General features: G+C 44.6%; 1 protein-coding gene across 1 annotated transcript in view; it reads right to left on the bottom strand.

Annotated features, from left to right (window-relative positions):
• ADTRP (androgen dependent TFPI regulating protein) overlaps positions 1 to 13,349 on the bottom strand; it is a 59,575-nt gene that overhangs the window by 39,786 nt on the left and 6,440 nt on the right. Inside the window, exons 2-3 of the mRNA XM_012440360.2 lie at positions 8,853 to 8,987; positions 6,839 to 6,940 (exon numbers count right to left, since the gene is read on the bottom strand). Coding sequence (XP_012295783.1) covers positions 6,839 to 6,940; positions 8,853 to 8,987 — 237 coding nt within the window. The remainder of the gene's footprint in view (positions 1 to 6,838; positions 6,941 to 8,852; positions 8,988 to 13,349) is intronic.

The following is a 13,349-nucleotide window of genomic DNA, read 5'->3' on the forward strand; positions in this document are numbered from 1 at the left end:
ATTAATTTGTAATACCAATAAGAAGCTGATGCACAGAACAGAACTAAGGCTCTATCTTCCCCCCACACACCCTCAAAACTGTCCTTTAAGAGTTCACCAGTGAGTACCAAATTGCCAAGTCCAATGGAAAGGCCTGACTCAAGTCCCGTCCCCCCTTTTTTTTTGAGACGGAGTCTCACTCTGTCACCAGAGTGCAGTGGCGCAATCTCAGCTCTCTGCAACCAAGTAGCTGGGACTACCGGTACCTGCCACTATACCTGGTTGGTTTTTGTATTTTTTTTCTTTAGTAAACGGGGTTTCACCATGTTGGCCAGGATGGTCTCGATCTCTTGACCTTGTTATCCACTGACCTCGGCCTCCGAAAGTGCTGGGATTACAGGTGTGAGCCACCACACCCGGCCTGGCCTGAGTCCTCTTACAAGGTTATCACATTCACCTCTCAGCAGCTTTGGACATAAAATACTTCCTCCTTCTTGAAACATTTTGACACTGAGCTCCAAGAGACTATACTGCACTGCTTTCCTCCTAGCTCATGGCACCTCCTTCTCAGTCTCCTTTGTTGAATCCCCCTCCTCTTCCTTCCAACCACTGAAGGCTGCCATATTCCAAGACTTAATCTCCTGGAATATCTTACCTAACCATAACTACTCCCTAGGTGATTTTATTCAATGTAACTTTAAAAACAATCTGCGTAATGAAGACAACCAGATGTATGTCACCATCCCAGAAAGCTACCCTACACACGTCCAAGCTAGAGCAGTATGTCCAGCTGTCTGTTGCCCATCTTGACATCATTATGTAATAGGCGTCTCAAACTCACATGTCTAAATAGAACAATTGATCTCCTCATTCATAATCCTTGCACTTCCCTAGCCTCTGTATCCATACCTCTTCCCTGTGGCTTAGGCTAAAACTCTTTTCTATGCCATATGTATTATACATATATATACATGCCACGTTAGGGAGGGACAAAGAAGGTGTCCCTGAAGAGGTGACTTTTTCTATCTTACTCAGAATAAAATGCAAACTTCTTGCAAGTCACACAAGGAATAATCTGATTCCTGGCTCCAGCCTCTCATCTCCTCCCTACTCATTCTGAACCAGCCATGCTGGCCTTCTTTTTGGTTTTTAGAGATGCCAGCATTTCCTTGGAGGCTTTTTAAATTTGCTGTTCTGTCTGCCTGAGCCTTTCTTCTGCCAGAATGTCCTGTGGCTGTTTCCCTCACCCTATCCAAATTTTTATTAAAATATCAGCTCACCATGGAGGCATCCCTTGACCACCATAAATTCCCTGTACCCTATTAAACCTGCCTTTTACACACACACACACACACACACACACACACACACACACACACACCCCACTCTGTTCTGTCACCCTGTTTATTTATCGTGTGTTTACTGCTTATCTTCCCCACTGGAATGTGTGTATACGCCATAAGGACAGATGTTTTCGATGGTCTTGTTGTTCATTGCTGCATCTTCAGCTCTCAGAAGAGGGCCTGGTACATAGTAGGTATCCGAGAAATACTTTTTAGCACTTCCTTATGTTAAAATCAAATGTCTTGCTTATGATTATACATCTTAGCTATATTATATATTAGATTAGGTATGTAATATTTCTTTTAAATTTCTTAAGATTAGGGATCATATTTCATGTTTTTCTTGTCACTTACTTAAGGACACAATAGCACAAAGCACATATGAGTGATTTTCTTCAAATGAATGGTTCTTCATTTTGCCTTTTTGATTTGAACTTGGCAATGGAAATCATCTATAGGGCCTTCTTTTCAAGTGTATGTTCAGTTACGTCAGGTGTTCTAGGTAAGAGGCCCATAAATGGAATTTGGAGGGCTCATGAGCCTCCTCAAATTGTACACAAAATTTTATGGGCATCTGTGTTTTCCTGGGGAAACAGTCTAAGAGTTTTTCAGGTTCACAGAGGAGTCTTCCCTAAAGGTGGAAAACCACTGAATTATCCCAAGATATGCAGACTGTGGGTGACCTATGCCCAGAGCCGGGGCTGAGTTGAGCGTGAGGAATCAGGAAGGGGTGGGAGGAGTTTGCAATGCTTGGGATGAAGAGTGGCTGACCTTACTCACCCCTACTTAGCAGCCCAACAATTTCACACCATGCTTATGGGTGGCAGAGAAAAATCTGGGATTGGGTCCCAATGCTAATGATAACAACATCGTGCATGCTATGACTGAGGAAGAAACTGGAAGATTTCAAGTTTTACTTCCCGGGCATTTTGACTTCCCAGCACATCCCTGGGAGAGGGTTCAAAGGCCATCCAGGTCAACCAGCCATGGCTTGCTCATGAGTTACAGCCAGGCCGGGACACGTGAGGCACAGAAGCCCTCCTGTGTGCGTTCCTCCTTCAGCAATAACTGTGTCCCTCTGCATAACACCACCTATGCCACTGCCTTGTATTAGCATTAACTCATTATTTCAACTTTGTGTGTGTGCATTAGACTCAACCAGATTTAAGGTTGCTAGATGTCAAGACCCTCATTAAAGATCAATCATGGTGTCACACACATAGTGGTGCTTAACTACTCTTTTTCAAGTGAATAAATGACAATATATTAAGTAACTAGGTAGCTGGCTGTATTTGGGACTTTCTCCAATTTAGAGAGCAGGGAAAGTCCTGTCTCTCAATAGCAGATTGTGTTGAAACCCCCATTAACATCAATGAAACTTTTTTTAGTTCTAAGACTGTGATCATGGATTGAGAGTAAGCCAATGGATCCTGGCTGGGAACTCACACGTTTTACCTGAGAATACCTTATATTCGTGCAGTCCTTGACAGTTGTTAAAGTTTGCACACATATTCTCAATAATCAGGTACTATTTTCAAAGATAGAAGGGGCTCTGAGGAGTTCTCTGATCTATTTCACCTCTCCTTTGGGGCAACCTGAACAATTCAGGTTGATTTCCAGAGAAATAAGTCCCCCAGCTCCCCTCGGGTTCAGATCTGATAATTTTCTCAGTTACTGAGAGTCCTCTTACTGCTATTTAAATCTGTCTGCTCTGATTCTATCTTTAGTAGGTATTTAGATAAGACCTGAGGAGTTAATGTTTTCCTGGCAAAACCTGAAGGAACACTTTGCTGTTCTTTCCCTTCTTCTATTAAGACTGGAGAACTGCTTAGCACTAAAACAGTCAGATTGATCTACTTTAATGAAGGCACCCAGTCCACGGTGGATGCAAATATCTCACTGATATTTCTATTTAGTCTGAATACATAACAAGAGCAGGAAAATGTCTGTTAGAGACACAATCCGCTTAAAATAGTCCTGCTGCAGTGACAAGTTTCCAATGAGCTACAAGGGTTGAGCTGGGAGCAGTCCAAAGACTTGATTAGTCATGAAGGTCTTACAACCACACTGTGTCCAAGGGGAGGGTGGTATTTCTTCCTTTGACAGATACTACTCATAACAACTGGGGCAGCATCATAAATGGTAATGGGGAAAATATTCCAAAGCTAAGGCTAAAATAGCAAACATAGGGAGTGTTGGGAAATGAAAGAACCTTTCGGGACAGCATGGCGCTGGCAGTGGAAGGCAATCGTTCTTCTACTGTGGAAAGGAAAAAGGAGCTGTATAGGGAACAGGGCCAGCCCCACGCAGAGGCACATAGTACCAAATGTCCAGCCGGACTGCCCATCATCACTCTGTCTGCCAAAGTGGTGATTTCCCAGAATTGTATTCCTTCCTTTGGACTGTCATGGACAGGCACTGGTAAGATGTGGGACGTGTTAACAAACTGACACAGCAGCAGCCATTTCCACCATTAGTTCACACTAGAATTTAAGAAGCTGGTTTCTGGGCGCAGTGGCTCATGGATGTAATCCCAGCACTTTGGGAGGCCGAGGCGGGTGGATCACAAGGTCAGGAGATTGAGACCATCCTGGCTAACGTAGTGAAACTCCGTCTCTACTGAAAATACAAAAATTAGCTGGACGTGGTGGTGCATGCCTGTAATCCTAGCTGCTCAGGAGGCTGAGGCAAGAGAATGGCTTGAACCAGAGAGTCAGAGGTTGTAGTGAGCCAAGATCACGCCACTGCACTCCAGCCTGGCGACAGAGCAAGACTCTGTCACAAAAAAAAAAAAAAAAAAAAAGGAAGTTGGCAGAGAACATTCCTTGAAGCAATAGGCCAAGAGGATTTAATAATAGGGACAGAAAATGTCTGGAACAAGGAACACAGTCTAGAAGACAGAGGTGAGTATTAGGACACTTCATTTGGAGCAGACACCAAAAGGAGGCAGAAGTTTGGGGATGGCTGCGTTAGGGACACACAAGGCCAGTTTTGCTGATACCAACAGTTTTCTTAGAGATGGATCTGTTGAGAGTTTCTTCAATCAAATTAAGAGAAACATAGAAATGTCTGTATATGACCTAGGATAGGTGACCTCCTCCTCTTCTCTCCTTATCTCCATTGTTCCACTTCCTTTGACCCTTGCTCCTTTTCTCTGAGAGAGTCACGTTACTTGAATGACCAAAGGGCAAAGGACAAGGTCCACAGCACCCCTCAGCTTGTGAGGCACAAAAATATTTAAGGATCCCCATTGCACAGTATCTGCCTTGCTAATTAAATTAGCTCATGGACGTGATGTATGTTATCCAGCTCTCTGCTTCCAAAATTATCAAAAAGCCATATGGCTGTTTATTTAGCAAGGTCACAAATATTGGGCACCGTCGTCATAACTATTTGAAAGAAATCCAACTTTATATCAACCCCAAAGTGGTGGGGAGCTGGTAGTCACTGTGAAAAAAACTACGAGATGAGCTCACAAACCTTGAGAAGGTGTTTGATGGGTACGTTTGGCCCCAAATAAAAGACAGTTACAAGACTCTGCCTTTTTACTATTTTAGTAACATCTAGCTCAGCCAGTAGTTTCAAATCTCTTCATTTTCTTCAAATTTTGGCTTAGTAGCATACAGATGAGAATTTGGGATTTTTTTTTTAAAGTAAGAATTCTCACTTTGCTATATTGATCAAGCAAAGTGAGGTCCTTTTGATTGCCGGATGAATTATGAAACAAAACCAGATCGAATCACAAGCTCTGGACTTACCGTAGCAAAAGGCAATGAAAGGCTCACTCGCCTCAGATTTCCATCCTAGCTGTGCTTCCTGTGAGTTCGGTGGTCTCAGGCACATCACTTATCCTCTCTGAGCTTTTATATATTTTTTTATTTGTAAAAATCAGCATTATAGTAGTTATCTAAAGAAGGCTGTGTGAATTAAATGAGCCCATACCTGAGAAACATGCTTTGTACAATATGAAGTACCATTTCTTTAAAAAAAAAAAAAAATAGAAATATTCACTACATCAGTGTCTCAGATTAACATTCATGGGATAGGCCAGGTGTGGTGGCTCACGCCTGTAATCCAAGCACTTTGGAGGCCAAGGTGGGCAGATCACCTGAGGTTGGGAGTTCAAGACCAGCCTGACCAACATGGTGAAACCCCGTCTTTATTTAAAATAATAATAATAAATAAATAAAAACATTCATGGGACATTGAGAAGGTGAAGAGTTTGACAAGAAAAAGTTCAGAGGAGGAAGGTTCCTGAGAGGTCAGACTTATTTAATGTAGTTCTGGTCCTGAACTCTAAATGAGTTCAGAGCTGTGGTCTGTAAGTCAGTCAGTCATCAGTATTTTACTGAGCAAAAATTTAAGCTGAAATTAGTTCTTTTTTCTGGAGATTGGGGCTTGTGGCAGAGGCAGCATTCGTGGACTGAGTTGTTTTTCTGCATTGGTCATCTTGTGAGTTTTAAGACAATGGAAAAGTGGGCAAGAGTAGGGAGAGGAGAAAGTCTGCGAGGGGACTTTTGAGGAATCTTGATATACTACTTCCTTGTGCCTTTCCCCAGTTTTTTTTTTTTTTTTGAGGTGACATTTCACTCCTGTTGCCCAGGCTGAATTGCAATGGCACGATCTCAGCTCACTGCAACCTCTGCCTCCCAGGTTCAAGTGATTCTCCTGTCTTAGCCTCCCAAGTAGCTGGGATTACAGGTGCATGCCACCACCCCTAGCTATCCCCTTGGTTTTTAATGTCATTAGCTTCACAGAATCTGAGACCTTTTTATAATCTCCTGACTGATGTGGAAATACATTTGTAAGTACGGAGAGGCTGAGTCTGGTCTTTGAACAATTACTTTGTGCACATCGCACCAATGTCTCAGTTATCCTCTTCCAACCGAGACCTGGACAACCTCACGTCAGCCCTGCTTGTCTGGGTCCCTGTTATTGGTATTCAGATTCCAGCGACCTACAAATCTCAGAACAGGCTCTGTTTACTATTTAGCCTCTCCAAAACACAAACCGGAATAAAAAGCCAAATGGAAATATATTCCTAGAAATATGTAAATGCTAATCCCATTTGTGATTTAGAATCCTGACGAAGTATGTTACTTACATAGCTGCTACTCAGCTATGAGATATTCTCTGGATGTTGGGGTAGGCTTTTTTATAAAGCTGGCTTGATTCCATCCATAGATCAGAGTTTCTGACATATTTGCAGAAGTTGCTTCTCTTTCAGGCCTGCCCTCTCAGATCCCTGTGTCTTTTCAATGACTTCCTAAGCAACGTGGCACACTCTCGCCCGGACATCTCGTGTGTTCTCAGTAGACTCACTGCAATTATAGCACTGGCTTGTGTTCATTTTATACCTTCAATATGCCCTTTAAATAAACAGTGATGGAGTGAGGAGAGGGGAGTGGATTGGATGCTGTGGACTGAGACACTTGGAAACATAAATAAGGCACTTTGGAGTTTTCAGTACAGAGGCTATTGGTGTTCTGTGTTCACTGAATTTTCCCCTCACTCACCATTGCATGATTCAGCCACGCTGGGAAAACAGTATCTAGGGCCTTGGGGTAAACAAGATCTCGATTGTAGAGAAAAAGGATCCAGAATGCCAAAAATACAAACTGGAAAATAAAACACAAAATAACATCATTAGACTTGTTTTTACTGAGAGCTTTCTAAGATAACCGAGGAAACACGGCTAAGTAAAAACAGATAGCCATTTTAAAGCCTCACATATACATTACAGGAATGCAATACATACACATTATAGCAATTCTACAGTAAGCATTTTCCCTTCATTTCATCGCTATATCTGCTCTCTCTGGGGACTCCTCAATGTGCCAGAGAGTTAGGGATCAATTATTTGTCATTGTGGCAGGCAGAGAAGATATGAATAAACAGGATTCCCAGACCATTAGTCATTTATTTTAACCAATAACTTCTTTCTCTAAACTTTCACCAGGAATGCCAAAAGTGGGCACATGCAGTGCCTTGAGTCATACATGTACCTTGTCCACCCTCTAAATAGGCATGGCTAGGGGAAGCAGGAAGGCTGAAAACCACGAGAGGTGCCAAACTCCCAGGAAAACGCACAAGCTAGTCAACTGAGGGCTGGATCTCCCCGGTGCTCAGAACTTTGAATTGATCTCCTCTTGTACTCCTTAGCTTTTTTGTTAAAGCATCTATCCTCTATGCTACAAAGTCAATGCAAAGATAAGGAAGTTATAAACTATTAAACTTCTGATCTTCCCATCTTCTGACATTTCACAGGTTCCATTTCTAAGCCTTAAAAAAATAAACAGACTTCATTGTCGATTTTAAAAACTTGGCTATAGCCAGACTTGGTGGCTCATGCCGGCAATCCCAGCATTTTAGGAGGCCTAGGCAGGCAGATCATTTCAGCTCAGGAGTTCAAGATCAGTCTGGACGACATGGTGAAACCATGTCTCTACCAAAAGTACAAAAAAGTAGCCAGGCATGGTAGCATGTACCTGTAATCCCAGCTACTTGGAAAGCTGAGACAGGAGGATCGATTGAGCCTGCGTGAGGCCGCATGTGAATCAAGATCGCACCACTGCACTCCCACTTGGGCAACAGAGTGAGACCCTGTCTCAAAAGAAAAACAACAACAAAAAATGCAAAACACAAAAAGCTTGGTCGTTAGAAGATTGTATGTGGATGGAGGTAGAGGTATCCTGCAAAGTAATAGGTACCTTGCTTTGTTGTCAGAGAACTCATTAGCGTTTGGAGAGTTGCATTTTGCAGTGAAGTTTGAAGTCTCAGTGCTATAGGAAGCAGGACAATGGCAGGTAGAAGAAGGTAGTCATTTCTAATTACAGCCCTTGCGTGGCAGCCAGCATGCCTGATCTCTGTTTGTTTCCATTCAGGCTAATGAATAGAAACACGAACAATATTATAGAAACGTGGCTGGCATCAGCATACAAGCTTTCCATCCCTGGCATATGTCTCACTTCTGATGTCCATCCATTCTGCAATGTGAAGGAGGCACCCACTGTGTACCCACACCAGGCTGTCTTTCTCTCCTCGGTGTCTTTTCTATGTGCCACCTTTGAAGGTCTCATGTCTTTTTTTTAAAAAAAAATTTTATTTGATGGTTTTCCACTTGCAGAAGCAACACATGCTAATTGTAGCAAGTGAAACAAGATGCATAAAAGGAGAAAATTAGTCATCTCTCTCCCCAGGGCTCCCCATTACCATCACCCTCATGGAACCAAGGTTGTCTCAGTTGTATTTTGATTAAGAAAGGTCCTTCATACTTCCCCATTAGACAGCGAGAAGGACCTGGTAACAAGCCTTCGCAAAGGTACAAAAGCCAGTGATAAAGCTGATCACTAATGTGCCCTGTTTCCTAAAGACACTGGGCAATGTGGTGCAGTCCTCAGACAGGACATTGTTGCAGATACAGTGGCTGTGGTTTCCAATTATGAGCTCCCAAACAGCTTGGCTGCCCAGGAGAAGCATTTGTCCATATGCACATGTCTGTTATGTTATGTACACATCTTTGTAACTTACTGTGGATACAGGAAAAGCTAGTGTGGTGAAAAGCAGGTCTCTGAAGGCAGTTAGGAATGTCATGTCTTTTCTCCCTCTGATTCTTTTCAGCACATCATCCAGGCAGGCGACCCCGTAGAAAATGGTCTGCAAAAGCTAAATCCATTACAACAAATGAGGGCATTTTCATTTGCTTTAATTAACACCTTCTTCACTGATGGAAAACTCCAGCCCTCTGGGAGTAATGTTGCTTCAAGAGGGAGGGGGCTGTTGGGCTGTTTTGGCGGAGATCCAATTCAAGGGCTGGGCTTCCAGCTCATTGGGTCCTGACCCTGCTCACTAAGACTGATTGAGTAAATTTGTTTAGGGGATAATAATGTGTACAGTATTTAGTGTAATGGACTTGAGATAAAATGGAAACAAAGAGTCGGCTTTAAAGGGGAATGTGAGGAGATAGATATCTTGGCGGCACAGAGGTGGGAAGAACCAAATAAATAGCTCAAAGGCAAAGAGGCAGACACAGGGTGGACAGAGTCAGGAGTCTTCCTGGGAAGGAAAATTAGGAAAAATGTCTGGTGCTGAAATCTCACTAGAGAAGCTGGAATCAGGTCAAGAGCACCACAATGAATCTCTGTGCTCTCCCAAGAAAGACGCACAAAATGGTGCCTTGCTTAGCCGAAGGAGAGCCGGTGCATTTCCTTCTTTAAATAGGGCAACTGCAGGACTCACTGAGAAAATCTGGCAGTGGCGGCAATTTAAATCCAAGGGGGTAGAGCAAGCCATGGGCTCTGGTGGGTTACTAAGAGCTATGAGGTCCCTAAAGCCAGGAGAAAGAGAAGCAGAATCTTTTTCAAGAAAGTAATCGAGCCGAGCACGGCGGCTCACGCCTGTAATCCCAGCACTTTGGGAGGTTGAGGCGGGCGGATCACGAGGTTAAGAGATCGAGACCATCCTGGCCAACATGGTGAAACCTCATCTCTAAAAAAAGAAAGTAATTGATATGGAAGGCAAACTTTGCATTCTTACCACTCTGTGTAATTCTGTGGTTTCTCATCTAAGGACTGATGGATCACGAAGATACAGAGTTTCGGGGGCTAGGGGTTTAAATTAGGCTTGCAACAGAATCCATCCAAATCCTTGAAAGCCCTGACTGGTACAAAAAGGGGTAGTTTGGACTCTGCTTTTAGGGTATAAGTCAAGAAGATTCTAGAAGCTGGGGAGTTGGGCTGGTGATTGATCCAGTTGGCTGTTGGGGATCAATCTCTGAGCTCTGGACTCTAGGGAAGACCTAGCAGAGTCGGCCTCATGCTGCTCCTGGGCTGAGGGGGTAGGCAGGAGAGGATACAGAGGTGGGTCAGACCAGCTGCACCCATCACCCAGGAGCTTGTTAGAAATGCAGGCCCTCCATCCCATCCCAGACTATGGAATCAGGATCTCTAGAAATGAGGTCCAAGAGTTTGTTTTTTAATAAGCTTCTCCAGAGCTTGTTACAGATTGTTTAATCTGGGTGGGATGAGGGCAGAAATTGAAAATCTCCCTGTTGGGTACTAAGCTTATTACCTGGGTCACAAAGTAGTCTGTACACCAAACCCTCATGACATGCAAGTTCCTTATATAAAAAAACCTGCACATGTACCCCGAATCTAAAATAAAAGTTAAAAAATAGAATTTTTTATCCAACCTTATTAAGATATACTTTACAGAACATAAAATACAGATATTAAATATAGAAAAAAGATTTAATCTTTCCGTAGGCTAAAGTTCTAGAACTACTGAACTAGACACAAGTTTAGCCCTCAAAAATCTTACTACACAGGCTATAAAGCAGACTTTTATTCATGGCTTGTATGTGCCAGGCACTGAACTACGGGTTTAATTCTCAAATTCTCATAACCACCTTAGGAGCTAAGTCCTATCATTAGTCCCACCCACCACCATTTTACAAACGAGGAAACAAACCTGCCTAAAGCTTCCAGGCTGGTAGATGCCAAAGCCAGCATTTAAAACCCAGAGTCCTGTTCTTGAGCTAGACTTTTAAGAAATAAAAAATATATATCAGGTTCCTGGGAATAGTTCAGCTAAAGCATTGTGGGAGGTCAGAAGAGAGACAATTATCTCCAGGTGGGTGAATTAAAGACCACTTCAAAACACACCGATGCCCAATCCCCACACCCAGAGATGCTAATTTAATCAGTCTGGGGCTAGGTCCTAGGCTTTGCGATTTTTTAAAATCCTCCCAGGCTGTTGAACCCTCATGCGGAACGAGATTTCAGGAAAGGGAGAGAGGAGAGAGGGGAGAACAGAAAAGTAGGCAGCAAACAGCAGGGCAAGGCCCTCATCTAAGGGATAGGAGGGGAGGGGGACCAGGGGGTGGAAGTGACCAGGGGGTAGAAGAGCAAGAAGACAGGAAACCATGGGCCCTGGGGTGGAGGGCGTTTCCAACCGGAAGGGGGTGTCTCTGGGAGGGGTCGGGCAACAGCTTTAAGTGCCATGAAGAGGTTGCCACCCTAAGACTTCTCATTATTGCTTGTGATTTGGACATTCGCACCCTCAGGGCTGCAGAATCTGGATGTGCAGTCATTTGCACAGGGTGTTGGAAGAAGTTCCCTCCTCTCTCCCTCCCCCATCAGTGGCCTCGCCTCACCCTGGTTTCACTTCCAGCCGCTCAGGCTGCAGCAGGCCAGGCCGCTGCTGTAGTTAGGAAGAGCAGGCATGGGCTGGGGAAGGCCCCCCAGGGGAAGGGGCCTGCACTGTTCTATCAGCAGGGCAATTAAGCCCGTCCTGAGCCTGGGCCAGGCCTTCCCTCTCTGGGGAGAGGCCGCCTCCGCCCGGTGTGTGAAATCCATGTGACCCGCTTTCCTCAGGCTGGAGCTTCCTGGAGTCATCCTGAGTCAAGCTCCTCCTGACTTTTTCCTGCCTCTCCCAGTTGCACGATGTGGAACTCGGACTGGGGAAAAGAACACATTACTCAGCTCCTCCGGGGGGCTTCTCCATCAATAAAAACTAGCTTCACACCTCCAACCTGCCAATCTCCTCCCCATCTCCACCCGAGCTCACGGTGACTTCTCAGACACATGGCACACAGGCATTTCTAGATACCCACGGTGTGTGCGAGGCAGCCCTGTCGCCATCGAGCTTACTCAACATGGAGGTGTCATCATTCGAATCCACGAGGAGCACGTGGAACCCCCGCGTGGGGACTCAGGAAGGAGGTGCTAGGGAGCTGCCACAGAAAAGAAACCTGCAAGGGCTGGGGGCAAAGGGGCTGCGAGGAGCAGCTGGAGCGCACGGGACAGTGAGGGGCCAGGAGCTCCATGGGGAGGATTCCAGGAGGGAGGCAGGGACAGGTGTGGATCGGCCTATCCCACTGGAAAGGTCTGCTCATTCTCCAAGGACGATGCAATGTTTATAAAACTCAGGATGAGGCTGGGTGCGGTGGCACACGCCTGTTATCCCAGCACTTTGGGAGGCCGAGGATGACCTGAGGTAAGGAGTTTGAGACCATCCTGGCCAACATGGTGAAACCCCGTCTCTACTGAAAATACAAAAGTATTAGCTGGACGTGTTGGCGTGTGCCTGTAATCCCAGCTACTCGGGAGGCTGTGGCTAGAGAATCTCCTGAACCTGAGAGGCGGAGGTTACAGTGAGCTGAGATCAGACCACTGCACTCCAGCCCGGGGGACAGAAAAAATAAAAATTAAAAAAAGCTCAGGATGAGCTTGACTCACGATGACAGAAGGAGCAATCAGGGAGGCAATGTTAGCTGTTACAGGCTGAGTTCTATCCCCCACCAACCACCACCAAATTCATAGGTCGAAATCCTAACCTTCAGGACCTCAGAATGTGACTGCATGAAAGAGGTGACGAAGTTGAAGTAGACTTGAAGGTAAAAAAAAAGAAAAGAAAAGAAAAGAAAAGGTTAAAAAAAAAGAAAAAAAAAAAAGAGGTGACGAAGTTAAAGCGAGGTCATGACCTTGCACCCTAATTCACTATGACTGGTGTCCTTATCAGAAAAGGAGATGAGGGCTGCAGACACACACACAGGGAAGACCACGTGAGGACACAGGGAGAAGGCAGCCATCAGCAAGACAAGGACAGTGGCCTCAGGAGAAACCGACCCTGCCCACATCTTCGGACTTCCAGCCTCCAGAACTATGAAAAAATCAATTTCTGTTGTTTAAGTCCAGTCCGTGGTACTTTGTTACGGCAGCCTAGCAAACTATACAGTAGCATTAAAATATGATCGCAACAACTGGTCTTCTTTTAAGAATCTTACAACAAAATTACTATCATTTACATTTCACAACTATTTTGGCTGCCTGGGAAGCAGACGTAATGGCATCTACTTATTCCAAGTTTATTTCAGAGCTACTGCTCCCTGATTTATCCTTTCTCCTGGTTCTTCCCTAATTCTGTTCCCACTGTGTATTCCGTGCCTTTTTCTGAAATGCTGCTGCTCTGGGTTCGTTAGCTGTCTTTTGTTTCTGTTGCTGGCTGACAAACTTAACACCTGCAACA

The sequence above is a fragment of the Aotus nancymaae genome, unplaced genomic scaffold (assembly GCF_030222135.1).
Source record: "Aotus nancymaae isolate 86718 unplaced genomic scaffold, 86718_ANA_hifiasm-v0.15.2.pri h1tg000051l, whole genome shotgun sequence".
Lineage (NCBI taxonomy): Eukaryota > Metazoa > Chordata > Mammalia > Primates > Aotidae > Aotus > Aotus nancymaae.